Source organism: Mixophyes fleayi, chromosome 2, assembly GCF_038048845.1.
Source record: "Mixophyes fleayi isolate aMixFle1 chromosome 2, aMixFle1.hap1, whole genome shotgun sequence".
Lineage (NCBI taxonomy): Eukaryota > Metazoa > Chordata > Amphibia > Anura > Limnodynastidae > Mixophyes > Mixophyes fleayi.
This window is the reverse complement of record NC_134403.1, coordinates 17,271,580-17,293,563: the sequence shown is the minus strand read 5'-3', so window position 1 is coordinate 17,293,563 and position 21,984 is coordinate 17,271,580. Positions and strand designations below refer to the sequence as shown.

General features: G+C 44.0%; 1 protein-coding gene across 1 annotated transcript in view; it reads right to left on the bottom strand.

The window, feature by feature from the left end:
• LOC142140739 (antizyme inhibitor 2-like) overlaps nucleotides 1-13,558 on the bottom strand; it is a 65,821-nt gene extending 52,263 nt beyond the window's left edge. Inside the window, exon 1 of the mRNA XM_075198580.1 lies at nucleotides 13,520-13,558. Within this exon, the coding sequence (XP_075054681.1) occupies nucleotides 13,520-13,538 (19 nt within the window). The 5' untranslated portion in view covers nucleotides 13,539-13,558. The remainder of the gene's footprint in view (nucleotides 1-13,519) is intronic.
• Nucleotides 13,559-21,984: the final 8,426 nt, after the last annotated feature.

Below are 21,984 nucleotides of genomic sequence, written 5' to 3'. Positions count from 1 at the left end.
GCCAAGGTCAAACCGGAGTAACAAGTCAGGACGCAAGGAGAATCCAAAGGCGAGGTCAGGAAGCCGGGTCGGTAACAGGAAACAAACAGGCAGGATATAATTTAGGTATCACAGGAATGCTGGAGGCTAGATAACTAGTTGCTCTGGCATCCTAGTGATGTCAGAGCAGGATATATATAGGAAGTCCTTAATCCTCATTGGTGGGCAGAGATTCGGCGGTCAGACAGGCTGGCCGCCGACAGGAAGCTTCAGCAGCGCGTCCCGTTGTCATGGCGAAGGGCGCGCATGCGCACCACACCGCGGGAAGACGCGTCTCTGTTGTCTAGCAACGGGACGCTCAGAGGAAGACAGACGTCTGTCCCTGCTTAGCGTGGAGGCGCGGGGACGGCGTCTGACACCGTTATTCCTCTGCTGAGCCACTCTGTCAGTCTCTACATTGGCTGCCTGTATTTCAACGAATCCAATATAAAATTCTTCTACTAACATACAAGGCCATCAACAAAATTGCACCGACATACATTTCCTCACTTGTCTCGAAATATATCCCTACTCGACACCTCCGTTCTGCACAAGATCTACGTCTCACCTCCACTCTCATCACATCCTCCCATTCTCGGTTACAGGATTTTTTCCAGGCTGCACCTACTTTGTGGAATTCCCTCCCTCGCACAGTAAGACTTTCCTCTAGTCTTCAAACCTTCAAGCTTTCACTGAAAACCCACCTCTTCAGACAAGGTTATGATATTCCTCAACCATCATCTTAATTTCCCCAGATTACCCTATTGCCATCCTCTACACTGCTAACGCAAGACAACAACCTTCTGACCAACATTGCAACACACACAGCCCACTCAGTACTTTTACCTTTGCAGTCTGGCTGGTCCATTGTGCAATATGATGAAGCACATGCCCTTGTGTTTCTAACTCCCATTGTCCTATAGATTGTAAGCTTTCGAGCAGGGTTCTCTTACCTCTCTGTCTGTATGTATTACCCAGTATTGTCTTATTAATGTTTGTTCCCAATTGTAAAGCGCTACGGAATTTGCTGCCACTATATAAATAAATGTTGATGATGATGATGCCATGAGTGAAAGCCATGAGGAGACGGAGGGATGCTGAGTGTGGTGCCCCAAAATCTGAGTACCCTGGGGTGTATCTATATGTTTTTAATTTGTTGATTTAATTTGTTAATTGTTTAAAGTGTTTATAAAGATTTAAAAAAAACAAAAAAACACATTTCTTTAGGGAGAAGTGACAGTTGGGAGTGGTTGGTGGTTGCCGGGAGTAACAGGAAGGAGGAGTGTGTGGCATAGCAACAAGTCCACTGACTTTGGTAATAACTGTGAACTCCCAGAAGGCAGTGGGAAGAGGAAAGTTCTAGACCTCTGAGGGAGAGAGATCCCAGTGTCTGCATAGACTGAGAGAGAAAAATAGGAACAGAATGATAATCGGACAAAGTGATCTATAAGCAGATTAAAAGTGAAGTAAGTGTAAGAAGAGAAGAGGATAAAAAGTGAGCCAAAGAGAGGTGTGAGTAAAAAGGAAAGTACTAAAAACAAATAAGCAGTATAGAGATCTGTGACATCACACTAAACAGACTGAGCTATGTACTGAGAACAGTGTGAGAGGAGAGAAAATAAAGAGACTGTGTAATACAAAAGATCATCAGTTTATTTGGCATGAAAAAGTAATTTATGGGCCCCAACCACGTGCACCACTTCTACAAAATTCCTGTGCACAGTTCCACCCAGGACTGAGTGTAAAATATAGTAACGTTACCAGGGATAATATTGGTGCACCAAATGTTTTAGATGATGTTAATGTTATGTAATTTACTTAAAAATTGATTTATTGGGGGGGCGTGGCCTGGCAGCCATCTAAGCTAGACGGAGTTTTGGTCTGCACTCCACCGTTGGCCCCAAACAAGGAGATATCGCAGTCCACAAGCCCCGGGGGTACCTTAACAGGTGTGCCTCAGTGTGGGGAACACTGCCCCAGTCCACCAGTGCGTCTTTCCCCCGGTGAACGGAGTTTGGGTGAGCGCGGGAATCAGGGCCGGAAGACTCAGGGAAATATGCGCCCTTGAGTGAGTAGCCGCCACTAACACCTACCTGAGCTGGGAGCCCTCCCGAGGTGACTGTCCGGCCGAAAATAGAATATCTCGACAGATCGTGAAACCGGAAGTGCAGGGTCGAACTTCCGGTCGGCGAGATCGGGCCCACGGGCGGCAGTGACAGAGCGACAGTACCAAGGAGTTGAAGGAGGGCACCAGGTGCAGGATATATTCAGGTCAGTGCAGAGGGAGCCCATTATAACCAAGAGGGCCAAGCTCAGCCTCCACCTGACTTCTCCTGGTGCTCTGGAGAGACAGTCTACGTGCCCTGACAAAAAGATGGAGGCCAGACCTTAGATTACAGCAATGACAGCTGCCCGCATGCAAATAGTAATGTCCAACTGAATATAAATTGTCCAAGACCATAGGTGCCTCAAAGAAACAGCTGGCGACCCTGGATTAAGCTGCAAGCCTGCTCAAGCAGAATCACCCTTGGACCTCTTCTCTTGTAGTCTGCTACTATGCTATCTCAATATACCTGGATATGGCTCCAAAAAAGATTAAAAAAATTAAACCATCCAAGCCTGCATCTCAGGCACCCTTCTTCAAGCCTCAAGGCCAGAGAGCCCTGCCCTCAGCAACAAGTACAAAGGGAGGATCAGACGAAGCGCTCGATCAGGCGGATGCCGCTATTGCATACACCTCTCCATCTAGAGAAACAATGCAACAGATAGATCCTGAAGCTCCGATCTCATACAAGTCAATGCAACACCTGCTGGCCGCCCTGAAAGCCGACCTATCCGCAGAAATGCGTTCATCCATTAAAGCACTTCAATCGGAGGTGGCGGCGTTGGGGAACAGGACGAACCATCTGGAAAAAAAATCGGAAGAGATAGTGGCATCACACAACGAATTAATAACATCGCACGAGCAGCTGGAGGCTGAAGTGAGTTCCATGAGAGTTAAAATGACAGATATAAAGGATAGATCTCGCCGGAACAACATAAAAATTCGGGGAATTCCGGAACAAGTTTCCAATGCGGACCTTTACTCTTTTGCAACTAATCTATTCCAGAAACTTCTGCCCACAGCCTCTACACAAGACCTGCTCCTGGACCGCATTCACCGTCTACCCAAGGCTAGAAATATCTCAGAGGCTCTCCCCAGAGATACATTATTGCGAGTCCATTTCTTCCACATTAAAAAGCGCATTCTGCGAGTGGGAAGAGAGATGGGCAACTCAGGGCCCCTACAGGGACTCCAGCTGTTTCCGGACCTATCCTAAGCTACAGTCACAAGACGCCGCTCGTTTCAACCGGTAACAAAGCTTTTGAGAGATAACGAGATCTCATACAGATGGGGATTTCTAGTGAAGCTTTTAGTCCACAGGAACGACGTCCTTCATGTTATATCCTCGGTAGAAGAAGGAACTAAGCTCCTAGCAACCTGGAGTCTCCAGTCCCACCAATCTGGTCTACGCAAAGGGGTGCAGCAACTCAAGAGGAATCATCTTAGTCGGTGAAGCTGGGTCTTACAGTCTACAAGTTGTAGTTGTGTTTGGCTTTGGCGTCCCCATCGGACCAGCAGAGCCTACAAAGGGTAAAGACTCTTTCCTGTTACAGAATAACAACATCCTTCTCTCACACTACAGCTGGGCCTGAGACATGGAAAATTACAAGCAAGAATCCTTGCGTATTATGATAAGCCTTATCCATATGCCATTTTCAAGACTTGTGGACATTAGGGAGAAAGTTTATGGTCGTTATTGCCACTAATACCTGTTTAACTGCCTAATGTTTTGATGTTCCTGTATTCTATTCCCATTCCCAGCTTTTCCTTCTTCCATGCTCCTAAGCAGGTCTATCCGTCTCATCATGTTAGATGAATCCAAGGAGGGCTGCCATATATCACAGATCGAGGAGCTGGGTGACACTACTTGGTTGAAGTATGTATGTGGTTTTGTTTGCCTTCCTCACCAAAATGTAATGGATGGAGTTGGGCTGGAGGGAAAGACGGAGTTAGTATGTTATTCACATGATAAAGTTAGACCGAGTGTTAGATAGTTATTGAAATAGGTAGAGTTAAGTTTAACAATTCGTCTCAGTCTGTTCCTCCCACCTGCTATTTCGTCAAAGGCGCACTATAGTGGCATATGCATATTTGACTAGTCAGTTGCCAACATGTTAGGCTGAAAAGGTCCTCTAGATATAAGTATATATCCATGTTCTATACCCTGGTTAAATGGTGCCAACTTCTGGTTTTGGTTCTTGTGAATTTGCATGCGGGCGGTGGTGCAAGGAAAACGTTGCCATGCACCCCGTACAAAGTATTTTGCCGGATTTTGTCCCTTCTGGCAAAAACTCTAACCCTATGGACAGGGTTATTTTTGTTTCTTCCCCCTTAGAGGTGAGTCATAGACCCCTCGTATACCCCCCTATTTTAGTTTCCTCCTTCCCCTCCCTGGAACACAACACTATTAGTGCTTTGCATACTTCCTTCTGCGAAATCCATGAAACACTTGTTGACATCAAACCCGCTGATCTACATTTAATCCATATCTGGTTCCTACCTTTTAAAGATGGTTAAGTTCCTATCTCTGAACGCTAAGGGCCTAAATTCTCCCAATAAGCAGAGAATGGCATTAGCCTCCTTCCATAAAGCTAAAGCGGACATCGTGGCCCTCCAAGAAACCCATTTTGCGGCTAAGACCCCTCCGACCCTTAAAAACCACCAGTACCCAAATTGCTATATGGCTAATGGCCCGCATAAGAAATGTGGAGTGGCAATATTGCTCAGTTCCAAATGTCCCTTCAAGTTCTTCTCAAAAGTGTAAGATAAGAACGGTAGATACTTAATAGTCACTGGCCAAATGGAAGGTACTTGGGTTACCCTGGTGTCATTGTATGCCCCTAACTCTAGGCAGATATCATTTTTGAAAACCACACTGGCACTAGTAGATAGAGTTAAGAGAGGAAAGGTGATATAATGGGTGATTTTGATCTGTGGTAGATCCAAAACTGGACAGATCATCTAAGTACAATCCATTACCCCGTACAGGCCAGGACCAACCTTCATTGGCAATGGGGAAACTTCTGGGAGAATATGGGCTATATGATGTATGGAGAGTGGCTAACCCCAGCGAAAGAGATTATACCTTCTTTTCAGCGGTCCATAACTCATACTCTCGGATCGACCTTATCCTCTCGGACAAATGGTCGTTACAACACACACATAGTGCCAGAATACTCCCCAGGACTTGGTCGGACCATGCTCCTGTAGTCTGGACATGGAAGCTTGGTGGCTCACATCCTCCGTTAAGGCCATGGCGTTTACCAGCCCACCTACTGTCTGCCCTGGAAGTCAAGTTGGCAGTCACAGAGTCTATCCGCTCATATGTACAAACCAACGACCCTAAAGACACATCTATCTTTACATATTGGTGCGCTCTTAAAGCGGTAGTTAGAGGGACAATAATTTAGGTGGCCGCTGGATTACGCAAAGCAAATCTGTACCGGCAGACAGAGTTAGAGTCTAAGCTTACTACCCTAGAAACAAGGAATAAAAAAAATCCTTCTAGAACACTGGGAACTGAGATCTCTCAGGTGAGAGCAGAGTTACAAAAACTGCTTCTGGACCGCACCCTCACTGCGTTAGCAAAGTTTCGACAAAAGTTCTATGTGGCAGGAAATAGAGCAGGGAGGCTGTTGGCAAGGAAGCTAAGGGGAGTTCAGGCTCGTAACCGTATCAAGGCCATTGTAGATCCCAAGGGAACGAAACGCTCCAACCCGAAAGAGATAGCAGATATCTTTGCGTCCTTTTATGCTAGCCTATACAATTTGCAGACGGACCCATCCACCCATTATCCAAGTATGGTAGATGTGTCCTCGTTCCTAGAGGGACTTCCTCTTCCTTCCATAGACCCCCTCACTAGGAAAGTATTAAACGCCCCATGGACCCAGGAAGAGATCAAACAAGTAATTAAGCAGCTCCCTAGGGGCAAGGCACCGGGCCGAGATGGATATGTTAACAAATTCTTTAGTTCCTTCCAGGCAGACCTACTCCCCATACTAGAGAAACTATATAATGCTGGCACTGAACAGGGAAGCTTCCCTCCCGAGATGCTAGAATCTCATATTATAGTCATCTTCAAGCCTGGGAAAGATCCCTCTGACTGTAAAAACTATTGGCCTATAGCCCTTTTAAACACAGATATCAAGATCTTTGCAAAGCTCATTGCCAATAGACTGTCCTTTGTTATACCCAAACTAATACATCCAGACCAAGTAGGTTTTGTACAAGGCAGGCAAGCTCCGGATAATTCGAGGTGTATTTTCCATCTTATCGAACAATCCCACAAAACCAAAGAAGCCATGCTCTTACTTTCACTTGACGCGGAAAAAGCGTTCGATAGACTGCACTGGCCCTATATGATAGAAGTTCTCAAACAATTTGGATTTAGGGGAGATATTATGAAAGCTATTCTAGCACTGTACTCCAATCCTTCTGCAAGAGTAATTAGCGACGGGATCCTGTCCTCAAATTTCCCTTTTTTAATGGTACTAGGCAGGGCTGCCCCCTGTCCCCCCTCATTTATCTTTTAGCGATAGAGCCATTGGCGGTGAGAGTGAGAATGGAGCAAGAGTGCAGGGGGATGACAGTAGGTGGAGTGGTACATAAGTTATGTTTGTTTGCAGACGACGTCATGCTTTTTGTCACAGAACCGGAGACCTCGTTGCCTGCAATCCATAACATTTTATCCCAATTTTAGCAGAGCCTCTCTATACAAACTCAACACTACTAAAACGGAAGCCCTTCCAATTAATGTTTCTTTTGAGAGGCTACGATGGTTGAAAGACAAATTTAATTATAGATGGAAATCCACAGAGATATCATATCTGGGTATACAGTTAACCTCGGGTCTAGACTCAGTTATAGACAAGAATTTCTCTTTACTGCAGACACAATTGATATCATTAACAACAACCTGGATGTGCTACGAGGTCTCCTGGTTGGGCAGAATTTCAGCATTTAAGATGACACTCCTCCCGAAACTAATGTACCTATTCCGCATGCTGCCTTTCCGCTTACCCCCACGCTTAATGAGCAAACTGATCTCAATCATGAAGTCATACATTTGGAGAGCTAGGCCTCCTCGTATGGCAATGCAACGCACGACTCGGGGGAAACCCCAGGGGGGTCTAGCCCTTCCCAACTTGAGAAATTACCAAGAAGCTTGTCTGTTGTCCCAGGTGAGAGACTGGTACCTGCTCTCATCATTTACTTACCTATGTGATCTTTACCACTTGCCAAGAGGGGACTTCTACAAGTACTTGCAGATCAGGCACTGGCTTGCAACCCCGCCACTTAAGAACAGACTAATCGGCCCGCCCATAGTACTATACTACTCTAAATTGACTAAGGGGAATAACAAAGCAGGCATAACCAGTTGGTATAATATTTTGCAAGCGCAGGCGGATCCTCCCAAGTCCAAAGTTCAGCTTCAGTGGGAGGCAGATCTCAGATTGGATCTTTCGGAGAAAGACTGGGAGCATATTTTTCTGAACTCATTTAAAATGACTAAATGCCTTAACCACACAGGAATGTTAGTAAAACTTGTAAACAGATTATATGCCACCTCAGAAAAACTACACAAAATATGGCCATCCATAACTCCATCTTGCTGGCGTAACTGCTCGGAGAAGGGAGACATACTCCATGTGTTCTGGTCTTGCCCGGTGCTGCGGCCCCTGTGGAATGAGGTAGCTCTACTCCTTAAGAAAGTATTTAGATACCACGTACATTTGACCCCTGAATTGGTTCTATTACACCATTATCCAGCTTCAATCCCGAAGTGGGATAGATACGTGATGGGTCAGATCTTCATAGCCGTTAGAGCGGCGATAGGCCAGGCGTGGAAACAGCCCCTTCATCCTCCAATGGCAAAAGTTATTTCTAAAACCAATTTCAGTTTTGAAATGGAAACACTTGGAGTGCCTTATTCCACAGCGACTGCTTCTCCTTTGGTGAAATGGCGAGCGTGGCATGTATATATGACAGAGGGTGAGGGGGCACCGAAACGGGATCCACAACAAAGTACAAGAGCTCAGGCCTTAAATATATAGAGTATGACGGATCTGGAGAGCTCAAGAATTAAAGTTGTGTATAGTATATGCCTTTGGTTACTTGGATGACATTAGATTGGGCCACCCTGTACATTCATGTGCCCAATATAACGCATTGAAAGGGTTTTTGATGTATCTTCTTTGGTTAAAAGGTGCCGATATATTGTTGTGTTCCTTACCCACTATGTACCCCCCCTCCCCTTTTACCCATTTGCTTATGGTCCTTCCCTCCCCAGCCCCTTTATTTCTGTACCCCTTAAAAACTTTTGCAAAATTTAATAAAAACTTTTAAAGGAAAAAAAAATTGATTTATTGTTATTATATGTTAAATGCTATTGTGCTCTATGTTGATCAAATTAATATTTTGTAATTACCATTGAGTTGAAGGGGTCAGTGGCGTGGTTGCTTACCAAAATTATCTTTACCGCATTATTAATAAACCCAAGTTATTTGTCCAATCCTTGTCCCTTTCATTGAAGAATTTATCTCCTAACCACCGGATATCCGACCAAAAAAGAACCTGACTCGTGTCTGGAGGACAAGGTAAGGGAAGGAAGTCCCTTCATACTCGGTCACCACATAAATTTGGCGTCAAACTGAACAGGATCCGAGTGCATCAGGAGAGTAATGCCTTCAGTGAAAAATGGATCAGCAACAAGGCGGGTGAACAGCGCAACCGGCAGGGCCCATAACCCAACCATACTATTTCGGGGCCCCATGGCTCCCGAAGTACAGCGGGGACGACGACAAGCTACAGAAGACTGCATTTACAGAATTCGAGAACAAACTGGAATCCATGTTCCGACTATACCCGTTGAATGAACAGCAGAAAGTGGAGATCCTAATAGGGCAACTCACAGTGTCGGCGCTCAGAGAAGTAATCTCATGGCCGATGGACGACAAGAAAGAAGCGGCACAAGTTTTAAAAAAAAATTCCACCACGTTTGAGACAAGAGCTCTTCCGGAGCTGAAGATTAAACTATATGTTCGCAAGCAACAACCAAACGAGACACTGCCGGACTATGCCCTGAGCCTACAAGAGATGCTAAGAGCCATTCAGGCAGTGGACAAAGAGGAAGTACGAAACGCGGACGAAGCCCTGACCATACAGTTAGTAGAAGGAGTCGCCCAAGAAAGCGTTAAGATTCAGCTACGACTGATGAAGGCACAGATGCCAGGCAAAACCTTCCGAGAGTTTAAAGAGACCGCCATCGCCATTGTCGGTAACCAGCGGAGAAGGGAGGAAGAATACCCAGAAATGGTGGGCTTTAGAGAAAGCGCAAGCTCAAGAAGAGCCATGGCAAGCAGCACAGAAAAATTAACATGGGCCCAAGAATCGGTAATACAGAGCGGTCAGTATCCCACCGGAGACCCAATGCAAACGCTCAAAGAGCAAATGGAGGAGCTGGCCGTCGGAATGGCAGAAATCCAGCGAGAGATGCGCCAAATGGCGAGGCCACCGGCACCCACCTACGGGGAACCAGAGTGGAGGCCCGAAAGACAAAGACCAGTCCGAGGCAGGTGGGAACCACCTCGCGAGTATGTACGGCGATCGCCCAACCAATTCGATAGTCAAAGGCGCCCAATATGCCGCCAGTGCCATGGGATAGGACACATAGAAAGAAACTGCGACCAAAATGAACATTTAAACTCCGACACCCCGAGATTGAGGGCCGAATCTCGGGGCAAGCCCCGGGAATAGATCCGGATCCAGAAAACTGGAGGCCCCAGTTCATCGGACAATGTCCCACGTTACCCGTTACAATTAATGGTGTGGAGACCCTGGCTATGCTTGAAACGGGGTCGCAGATTACGACCATCCAGCTCCCTACATTCCACAAGTATTGGGGCAAAGAGCAGCTGTTATCACCACCCCCAACCTGGCTGCAGCTGACCGCCAGTAACGGCCTCGAGATTGCGTGTGAAGGGTATTGGGAAGCGGACATCCAGATCGGAGCGACCTTGTTGCCAAGACAAGGCTGTCTTGTTACCGCCCCCTGTAAAGGGAACATAGCCCCCATCATCCTGGGGATGAATGTGCTGCAAAGATGCCCGGATGAGCTAGTGGCGACTTTGAAGGGTAAATTAACCCAAGCAGCTTCCCCCGGTCATCAGGCCTTTCAACATACTGTTCGGCTCCTACAAGGTTACCAAAAGTCTGCTGGTTCCCATGTAAAGGTTTCGGGCACTGTCAAGTGGTTTAATGTGCGGAATGGATATGGCTTCATCAACAGAAATGACACCAAAGAAGATGTCTTTGTCCACCAGACAGCAATAAAGCGAAATAACCCACGGAAGTTTCTGCGCAGTGTTGGAGACGGGGAGACTGTGGAATTTGATGTTGTGGATGGAGAGAAGGGTGCCGAGGCAACAATCGTGACTGGCCCTGGTGGTGTACCAGTAAAAGGAAGCAGATTTGCACCCTACCGACTAAGGTTCCGCAGACGTTTCTACCGGCCAAGAGGAGAGAATGCTGCAGAATCTGGTGGGGAAGTAAGTACAGAGCAAGTGAGCGAGGGAGAGAGAGCAGAAGAAGTGTCCTCTCAGCAGAGACCTGTCCAGCGCAGACGCCCTCCTCCGTTCTTCTACAAACGGCAGCAGAAAGACTACGACTGGGATGCGCAGGCCTATCGGCTGTCAGAAGGAAGCATCGTCCTCAAGAAGAAACATCAAGGGATGACTGGGACGAAGAACCAGATGATAGACAAGGGACTTTGCCTCAGCTGCCCACCGACCCTTTCGAGCTACTATTGGCAGTATCAAGATTAGAGATCTTTCTCACTGAAACTGTTGTATATAATGTATATAATGTATATTAAAACTGTTGTCATTGAAAATGTTTGCAATTATAAATGTTGTAGATGTGTGATTTGAGTTGATAAAGAACAACCACCTTTATGTCTTAATGCGTGAGGACATGCACCTGAAAAAAAGCCTCAACCATCATCTTAATTTCCCTAGATTACCCTATTGCCATCCTCTACACTGCTAATGCAAGACAACAACCTTCTGACCAACATTGCAACACACACAGCCCACTCAGTACTTTTACCTTTGCAGTCTGGCTGGTCCATTGTGCAATATGATGAAGCACATGCCCTTGTGTTTCTAACTCCCATTGTCCTATAGATTGTAAGCTTTCGAGCAGGGTTCTCTTACCTCTCTGTCTGTATGTATTACCCAGTATTGTCTTATTAATGTTTGTTCCCAATTGTAAAGCGCTACGGAATTTGCTGGCGCTATATAAATAAATGTTGATGATGATGATGCCATGAGTGAAGGCCATGAGGAGACGGAGGGATGCTGAGTGTGGTGCCCCAAAATCTGAGTACCCTGGGGTGTATCTATATGTTTTTAATTTGTTGATTTAATTTGTTAATTGTTTAAAGTGTTTATAAAGATTTAAAAAAAAAAAAATTCTTTAGGGAGAAGTGACAGTTGGGAGTGGTTGGTGGTTGCCGGGAGTAACAGGAAGGAGGAGTGTGTGGCATAGCAACAAGTCCACTGACTTTGGTAATAACTGTGAACTCCCAGAAGGCAGTGGGAAGAGGAAAGTTCTAGACCTCTGAGGGAGAGAGATCCCTGTGTCTGCATAGACTGAGAGAGAAAAATAGGAACAGAATGAAAATCGGACAAAGTGATCTATAAGCATATTAAAAGTGAAGTAAGTGTAAGAAGAGAAGATAAGAAGTGAGCCAAAGAGAGGTGTGAGTAAAAAGGAAAGTACTAAAAACAAATAAGCAGTATAGAGATCTGTGACATCACACTAAACAGACTGAGCTATGTACTGAGAACAGTGTGAGAGGAGAGAAAATAAAGAGACTGTGTAATACAAAAGATCATCAGTTTATTTGGCATGAAAAAGTAATTTATGGGCCCCAACCACGTGCAGCACTTCTACTAAATTCCTGTGCAAAGTTCAACCCAGGACTGAGTGTAAAATATAGTAACGTTACCAGGGATAATATTGGTGCACCAAATGTTTTAGATGATGTTAATGTTATGTAATTTACTTAAAAATTGATTTATTGTTATTATATGTTAAATGCTATTGTGCTCTGTTGATCAAATTAATATTTTGTCATTACCATTGAGTTGAAGGGGTCAGTGGCGCGGTTGCTTACCAAAATTATCTTTACCCCATTATTAATAAACCCAAAGTTATTTGTCCAATCCTTGTCCCTTTCATTGAAGTATTTATCTCCTGACCACCGGATGTCCGAATAAAAAAGAACCTGACTCGTGTCTGGAGGACAAGGTAAGGGAAGGAAGTCCCATCATACTCGGTCCCCACACTGAGCACATAAGTCTGCCCCTTTGATGATCAATCAAAGCTAGGAGCGTTTGACAGCCCTGAGGGAGGGAGAGTGTCAGATCTTGTGATCCTCTGTTTGAGCCACAGTCTTTACAAAAAAACTGTGCCGGAGAGAGAAAAGTGATGTGATAAAGTGTATTTATTCATCATGAGAGTCTGAAACCAATTCTTTACAACAACTGTGCGTGTTCTATCCTAGTACTGTACATCTGTGTCCATGTTCCTACAGCTCTGACCTACAGCTCTGAGTGAAATCCTAGGCTTTTGCAGACTGTGCACAATCTTTCTACTGTACTGTGTCTGCGATACCTAATTATTAAACTTTACCCTTATATGTCTGCAGGTGCTTACACATTGGTTTAGAAAACATATAGAGGCATAACGGATACATTTTCTAATGACATACACAGGCCTGGGGCTACCAGGCTCTCTATCTCTCTATCTCTATATAGGTAGCTAGATATCTATCTCTACCTATCGCTAGATCTATCCATTGATAGCTAGATCTATCTACTCATAGCTAGATCTATCTACTGATAGCTAGATCTATCCATCGACAGCTAGATCTCTCTCTCCATCGACAACTATATCTCTCTCTCCATCGACAACAGTATCTCTCTCTCCATCAACAACTATATCTCTCTATCCCTCCTAAGATATCTATATCTCTCCATCCCTCTTTACATAGCTATATCTTTCTATCTCTCTTTACATAGCTATCTCTATACATATCTATATCTAGATAGATAAGGGATAGATAGACAGTTATAGATATATAGATATGTATATATAAAACTCTACAGTATGAGTATTATTTTATCATTTTTAATAATGTATAAATTCCAACATATTCAATAGCAGTGTACAACACCTAAACAGAATAATATAAAAAGGTAAAATAAGAATATCTATATATATATGGCTAACACTTTTCCTCACCTTTATAAATACACACAAAACACAAACAAATTTGGCAAAATGTTTGCAGATGACTCTGACATATCTATATTAAAATGTTATCATACTTACACATCTCTTCCATCAACATCCTTTGTACCGTGTTATTTGCAAGTGATCAAGATCGGAGGGACTTACAAGATTTTGAGTCATTTAGAACAAACAAAAATGTTAATATCACAAGACTGATAGTGCTGGAGGCAATACATAGTATCATTTCTCCTCTTTCGACAAGTCATTGTATTGTGTATTGCTCTGCTTTAAGTAAAGAAAAGAATGGAGGGTGAAACACAAGAAACATGACATATTTTGAGTATGTGTGTATATGTGTGTATATTATTGTGGCACGAGCAACCTTCAGGTGCTTTTTACTTTGCTTTTATTGTCAGGATGGTAAAAGTATTTGACAACATAAAATTCGACACACTTTCTTGTGACCCTCATGCTAAGATAACAAAGACCAGCTCTCTAGACACCGGCCGACTTACTCAGCATCGGTCACACTGAACAATGAAAACGGACAGGTTTATATACTTTATGCTCCTCCCACAGCGCTAGCTTGAGGGACAGATGCCCACCTTGTCTTTAAAAAGGAGTTGTGATGAAACTAGGTATTAAAATTCCCTCAACCAGTCTGCACCCCATTTCTCACAAACTGTGGACTACAAAAGCATATACTTTTTTATAGCCCTCTGGTTCCCCATATGTGTCAGTCATATTTAAAGTTGTGTATATTCTATTTGTAAGTAGCTAGAATGTTTGGCAGTATGATTTTCTGTCTTGCAGACTGGCCCATTGTTTCAGCCTACTCAAAAGGATTATTGCCCACTATTCCTGTATGAATGTACAGGACACCAGGGATCTCATGTGTTAACATAGGGAAAAGGTTAACAGATAGAGCTCTATGTTTAATTACAGAGGACTACATTGTGTATTTAAATGTAATGTTTCTGAATTGTGATCTCTCCTGTTTAAACAAACTCTGCTGTGTAGCTATAGAACAATAGCTGCCCCTAATTTTATCAAGAGCAAATTATCTGCTATCTATGAAAAGGTAAACACTGGAAAGAACTAATTGCTGCCTTTAAAAACAATCACAGGAGATCAGCAAACTGGCATTCAACACCCAGTGATTGTGAAGTCAGGCTGGCGTTGAGATCTAGATCTCTGCCCCTGACAGGAAAGGGACAATCAGTCCCTGGAGTACTGCCTTTGCCCTGATCTACCTCTCCAGGTCTTGGGGAGCTGTGTGTCCGCCAAGCAGAGTGACAGTGACTCAGGACCACTGCCTTGCTGGTAGAGGTAGAGAAGCTTGGATGGATAGACAGCAGTTCCTGAAAGTGACTAGGAAACTGATGAGTTGTTCTCATTATATCCTGTATGTTGTCTGTGCCAGATTGTAGTGTTATTTGTTGCAGGTTATTTAAATATATTTATTGCAGTTTGGTGCTACCATTTTGTTAAATAAACCTGTCTATTTTATTTTGGATATTTGCCTGGGTGATTTTGAATCTTGGATAGGTACCGAGTAGGCCAGCTGTGCAGCACTGAAGGTTAAATTAAACCCGGTATCATCACAGGCAGGGCCGGACTGGGACTAGAAATCAGCCCTGGCATTTAAAGCACATAGGCCCAGCTCTGTTTCAGATAATAATAATTACAGTACATTTAGCAAAGCTCATTGTTATATGGTGTCCCGTGATATATTAATGTATTACGTGCAACTTGACTCTCTATTTGCAGCATAGGGCGCACCAGTATCAGATAATGGTATGCACAGGACTGGCAAGAGAAATTTGGGGCTGGGGTACAGTGAAATTTTGCCCTCCCCCACCCCCACAGGTGCACAGGAAGAGAGATTTATTCCGACGCGCAGCGGCGTCGGTGAAAGGGGTGTGGTCGCATAATGTTGGGGGCGTGGTCAATATTTGGCGTGGCATAACAAATTGGGGGAGACTCAATTGCTGGTGATGTGATACATGGGTATCGCGCAGCCCACATTGCTGGCAATTACGGTAGAAATCTCTGCTTATTTTTCCTTGAGAGGAAAAATGAACAGTGATTTCTGTCAAATTTCAGCCGCAAAGTGTCTCGCGGATGTTCACTTTGCAGCTAATTGAATTCCCCCATTATGTATTAAATGGTGTTACTCTCACCTACCGGTTACTGCAGCTTTCACAACCTGGTACTGGATCCTGGAATGTTGGGACCTGTTGGAAAATGTATATATGGAAAACCGAGCAATAAGTGAACATCGTACATGACACAGATCACACAGTATAAAATATATACATTATAATAAAATATTACATTTATCACCAGCTACATAACACCACCCCTCAGACACATCACGCCACATCCTGCATCCCGCTACTCCCTGCCACATCACCCATCACACCACAATACCCCCCAGACAAATCACACCATGCCACCCCACAGACAAATCAGGCTACTACCACCCAGTCACATTATCATGCCACCCCAAGGCACATTATCATGCCACACAAGACATATTATAACCCCCCGAGACACATTATGACACACCCCTAGTCTGCTGTACTTACCTATGCAGCTGACATCAGAGTAAAACAGAACGCCTTGCAGAGTGAGCAGGTAAGCTCTTAGTCTCGTGAGATTTGAAGCTCCAGGCCTGCTCTGCAGGCTGCTGGACAGTATATGATGACATATGCTGTCACCACACACTGTCCGTGGACAGCTCCCCCCAGAGTTGGATTAAGTCTTTGGGGGGCCTGGGGCACTTAAGACAGGGGGCACTATGGTCTAAAATTAAGAGCATAGTATCATAATTCACAAAAGAGAGAGTTACTAACTAATACACAATGTAGAAAAAATTTACCATTCAATCGCTTATCAAAAATTATTAAAATCAGAATTTTGAGGTTCAGGTTCAGTTAGGTGGCATCAATATTATTATTTATTATCGTAGATTTCTAAGGCACCACAGAGCCATACAGTAGGGAAAATAGTACATTCGTAAAACAGGGACATACTAGGTAGACTAAATAAATGAAGACTTGAAAACAAAGGGTATGGAGGACGCTGCTCATTAGAGAGGAACAAGAGGAGCGAGTGTTGTTCAGATTGGAGATTATGACAGTTGTGAGGGTGTATTAGTGTGAGTAGTGTTTTCGAGGATAAGGTCACCTCTAAAAAAAAGATAGGTTTTCAGAGAGTGTCTAAAGATTTGAAGACTGTGGGAAAGCTGGATTGAGCGTAGTAAGGAATTCCATAAGAGGGGAGCAGCACAAGAGAATTCTTGCAGGCGGGAGTGAGAGGTGGCATTGGACATGGTTGCACAGGGGAAAAATAGATACTGGGAAATGGTAGAAAAAGGTGAGGAGATACATGTGATATTAGGGGCAAAGAGAGACAGACACATAAAGGGGGCGAAGGAAAGGACAGACACCCACAATGCGAAGACAAAGAGACACAAAGGGTATAGAGGTGAGGTTAGAGGATGCACATTGTATGTATACAATAAGGCCGTGCACTGTCTATATACAGCATTGTGCAATCCTTTGGGCAGAGGAATGGAGGGTGGTCCTGCTGGTGTCACCTATGCGGTCACCCTGACTGACTGTGCCTTCAGCATCTAGTGTGTTTTACAGAACTGGCGGAGCCCCAGAAACAAAAACATACATATAGCAACCCTGGGTGGTAGTGCAGCTCTAAAACCAACATTTTAAGAATATCACTAACCCCAGCTTACAAACAACCCCGACGGATTATACAGATCATATACAGCTTTAAATACTGGAGACCAATAACTTCATAATAATCAATATCAATAACAAGTTTATTCTGACTTATAAAGTAAAGCAAAATAGATATAACTGTATATTTCAATATCTCAATAGTTCAGTGCTAAATAACCATTATAAAAATGAGCTAATCAGTTATCTCTATGCCTTAGTGTTTGCTCATATATAAAAGAATGCAATTTCCAGATGGTTTTTGTGCAGTATATTACAGTCCTTTTTTTTTTTTAAGTTACCTTACCTGTTGTATGCTCCAGGCTTCCTCCTTCAGACACTGCAGGCGGTCCTCAGCAGCATATAGCTCCACCCTGCCATGTACTTGCCACTGGAACGCCGGCTCCTTCACTTTTTAAAATTGGTGCCCAGTTCCTGGACCGTGCCCTCTGTAACTCTCCCCCCCACTTGCTGGTGCACGCGCGATCACAGGTGCACCACCTGTGGGTTTTTTTAACACTGCTTGCCCCGGCCCGTTAAGCCATCGGCCCTTCTGGCATTTGCCAGAAGTGCCAGATGGACAGTCCGGCCCTGATCACAGGAGTCTCTGCAGGTGTGCTGTTTTGATTAGCCTCAGTGCAGACCCACCCTGTCAGCCTGCTGCTAGCTGTGGAAAAAGACAGCTACAAACCATTTCAAAACATGTAAGTTACGTTACTATTATTTTGTCACACATGTCCTCTACCTGTATCTCTTTAACCTAGGTGCGCTGCTGCACAAATGTGTAAATCTGCAGCCTTGCTCTGCAGATTCTCAGTTAAATACCTAACTCCTCTCTTAGAAGCCTGTGACAAACACCTCCTTTTTTCACAATACATATATACGACAAACTGTAAACATACAAGACCAGTTGGCTACTCCTATTTGACCACTGTTCGCTTACATAGGCGCACACCAAGTTTTCACTCTTTAAAAGTGCCCCGCTGCAGATGCTTTGCACAACCATTTATGGAATTGTGGGCTGGGAACACACAAACCTAAAAGCAAAAATGTCACTCTTTGCTATAGCTTGGGCACCATCCTCTTAGTTAAGTACAATGTTCCTCTAGAAATAGTGCTCACTTGGGCCTACTTTATAGCTTTAATAAGTGTTATGATACAGAGGGTTAACTTTGCCCTACCTCATTTTTCACAGAAATTGGACTGTGTTTAGGGTACTTTTTATTAATTATGTCGAACAGGTTCAAGGAGAAGCGGGTAGTGGTATGTTCAAATAAAGGTTTAGCCCGCCAGGACCCACACTCTTTCAGGTATAACACTCATATTTCCCAATATGAATACACATATTATACATAATGTTTTCCAAAACTAAATCTTAGAAAGAGCTGTGGTCATCCTGGGAGACCAATCCACCAAAGACTGTTCTGAGCACAGGCTGTCCAGAGGTGCGCTAAGCGTTGGCTCTTGCCATTGCTTTTAAAGGGGCTATACTCGCATAAGGCCAGCTAATGCACACAGGAAGTACCAATAAGTCTTGAACTTTGCAAGGGGTTAATTCATAAGGATTACCATAGCTAACCTAATTAGTTACCAGATGGACTTACTTCATTGCCTGGTCTGGGGGATCTTACACAGTTTTCTGGATTGCTTTCACACCATCAGTTACTGGCCGCTTCTACTAGTGTCACCTGCCACCAGACACCCACCAGCTTGTGCATGCCAACTATGCAATAATTGTAGGAGGATGGGGTTGCCACCACTAGGCTTCTTCACCGGCACTTGGAAATGCTTACTCCTGGGGAGCTGGTTAGTTGCTGTGTAGGTGAAGACTCCAGAGCAGCAGCCTCTACTGGACCACCAGGGACCTGGAACACCATCAGAAACCCAGCACTCCAGTCCCCACGAATGGGAACCGGAGCAGGTGTGTTAAAATAGTCGGTGGAGCCAAGATCCCCACTGGACCACCAGGGATTGTAGGAGATGTAATTATTTTTCTTAAAAACATTCAATATACACTTAGTTTAAATGTACATATACACTTTACACTCCAGGTGCCTAGCCAGTGCTGCAGTGTCCATATATTCAATATTAGCATATATTTAGATAAATATATATATTTTTACACTCCCAGAACCGGGGGTTAACCCATTTGATGCCGGGGCATCGGGTATTACTCTTTGTATTTATCATATACACTTTGAAATAACTATTTAATACCACTTGGAAGCCGGGCATTAACCCACCCGGAGCCGGACACGTTTATAGATGGCTGCCTGACACATGTGGCGACCAGACACTGGTCCTGGCCACACTCAGTACTATGGCACCACTGTGCAAGCCTGTTATCTTCAGACTTCATGGAGCCAGGTTGATAGGGGGTTCAAGAGTGAGAAGGGCACCTGTTAGTCCATGTGCAGTCCCCAGGAATAAATGGCTGCCAACTGGGTAACCAGTAGAGATAGCTCCCTTCTCTACTCAGAAGCTGAAAACATGGGAATCAGAGCCAGATTAAAAGTCTTTGCTGGGGGAACAGACTAGAAGATTCTGCTGTGAGATTATGGAAGTTGGAAGTCAGGACTGGTGATGGGTTATAGCTCTTAAGTATAGGATACAGCAAAGAACTACCAGGACTAGCAGTCTACTATCATTTGTTTTCATTCCCACGGATCTTATGGATTTGTGTGCTGCCAAAATCGGGTGACGGTGAAGTAGGAGAGTTGCCGTGCTGGCAGCAGCAGGAGATGAGCCTCATTTTCACTGAATTGAGCCTGAAGCGGAAACCCCAAGTTGGCTATAAGTAGACCTGTATTGTGTTCCATGTGTGATCTTGAAGATTACTGTATTTTTCGCTCCATAAGACGCACCTGACCATAAGACGCACCTGACCATAAGACGCACCTGTCCATAAGACGCACCTGACCATAAAACGCACCTAAACCGGCAAAAAAATATTCTGAACCAAATAGTGTAATAAAATATTTAATAAATATACATTGACAGTGAGTATGCAATACAGAGAAAATCATAAAATGCAATACAATAATATGCGTTATGTATAACCAAGCAGATGTTAGTCACTGTTATGGTGCTATAACAAAGTGTCAGTTTAGCAGACAAAACGGCAGTGCTAGTATCTGTACCTCTGTGGATTAACAGCGAAGAAATGTTCGGAGTGATGGCAGCTGAGGTGAACGAGGTGCAGCGATATATTGCAATTACCTTGAGATGGTAGTCAATGTGCTTTTGACTAACAGCACGCGTGATGTCTTGGACCCTGTGTGGAGTTCCGACTTTGGTTGTTATGCTGTGCGCAGTAAGTCCGGTCTGCCTGTAGATGTAGGATGTCGTAGGAGTCAGGCGGGCGCTGGTGGTCTGGTTTGGCTATGTAGTATGTCGCCGGGTGCCAATGCGACCTCCCGCTGTTCTGGCTTGGACTAGCGCTGAGAGCCGCGCGTGCGCGGTATATGAGGCTCGGTGAAATAAATGAAGACTACATGTGATTCCATTTTGCAGTATTCGCTCGATAAGACGCACACACTTTTTTTCCCACTTTTTTGGGGGGAAAAAGTGCTGCTTATGGAGCGAAAAATACGGTATATATAATCTATTATTATAGATGCCATTTCCTTTCATAGGAGCCATTGATAAAGGAACGGTTTTCCCTGGACATTTCCCTCCTCCACTTTATATGGCAGGTAGCATTTGTCTAAAGAGATATGAGGCCAAGTACATTTACATTTCAATAGAACTGGCTTCCAATCATGTACATCAGCCACTCTCACAGAAGTTTTGTAACTCTACATAAAGATTTACTATAAATACTAGGGATGTGCACCGGCGACTTTTGAGGTCTCGTGTTTTGTGTTTTGGATCCGGATTTTCGTTATTTTTGAGGTTCGGATTTGTCTCGCAAAACACTTGACGAAAGGTCTCGGTTCGGATTTAAGGTTTTGGATTCGGATTTTTTTTGAAAAAAACATAAAAAGTTTAAAAATCAAGTTTTTGGGCTTATTTTCACTCCTAGGCTATTATTAACCTCAATAACATTCAATAACAAGCATTTCCACTAATTTACAGTGTATTCTGAACACCTCACAATATAGTTATTAGTCCAAAACGTTGCAACAAGGTATCTTTCTGGACTGCGTAGAGGAGTGGGTCACCACAATATATATTAAAAACCCTGAACTTTTATGATTCGCACCAATAAATGTACCTGGACTGCGTAGAGGAGTGGGTCACCACAATATATATTAAAAACCCTGAACTTTTATGAATCGCACCAATAAATGTACCTGGACTGCGTAGAGGAGTGGGTCACCACAATATATATAATAAGAAAACCATCAACTTGTTTGATTCGCACCAATAAATGTACCTGGACTGCGTAGAGGAGTGGGTCACCACAATATATTAAAAACCCTGAACTTTTATGAATCGCACCAATAAATGTACCTGGACTGCGTAGAGGAGTGGGTCACCACAATATATATTAAAAACCCTGAACTTTTATGATTCGCACCAATAAATGTATCTGGACTGCGTAGAGGAGTGGGCACTGGGCACCACAATAAAATATATAAAAAACCTTCAACAGGTCTGCATTACACTACACATACGGCTGCTCCTCCATCCTCTCCATCATATACATGTTGGAGTTTTAGCGTGTGACAACCTCTTGTTTTTGATAATGTCAGTGCATTTTGAATATTTTTCAATTTGCCCCACACCACTGAATGTACTTTATCTATGATACGCATCTATCTATCTTGACTGCGTAGTGTGGTGGCCCCGGTACACAATTTGGTACCGAGGCCACAATAT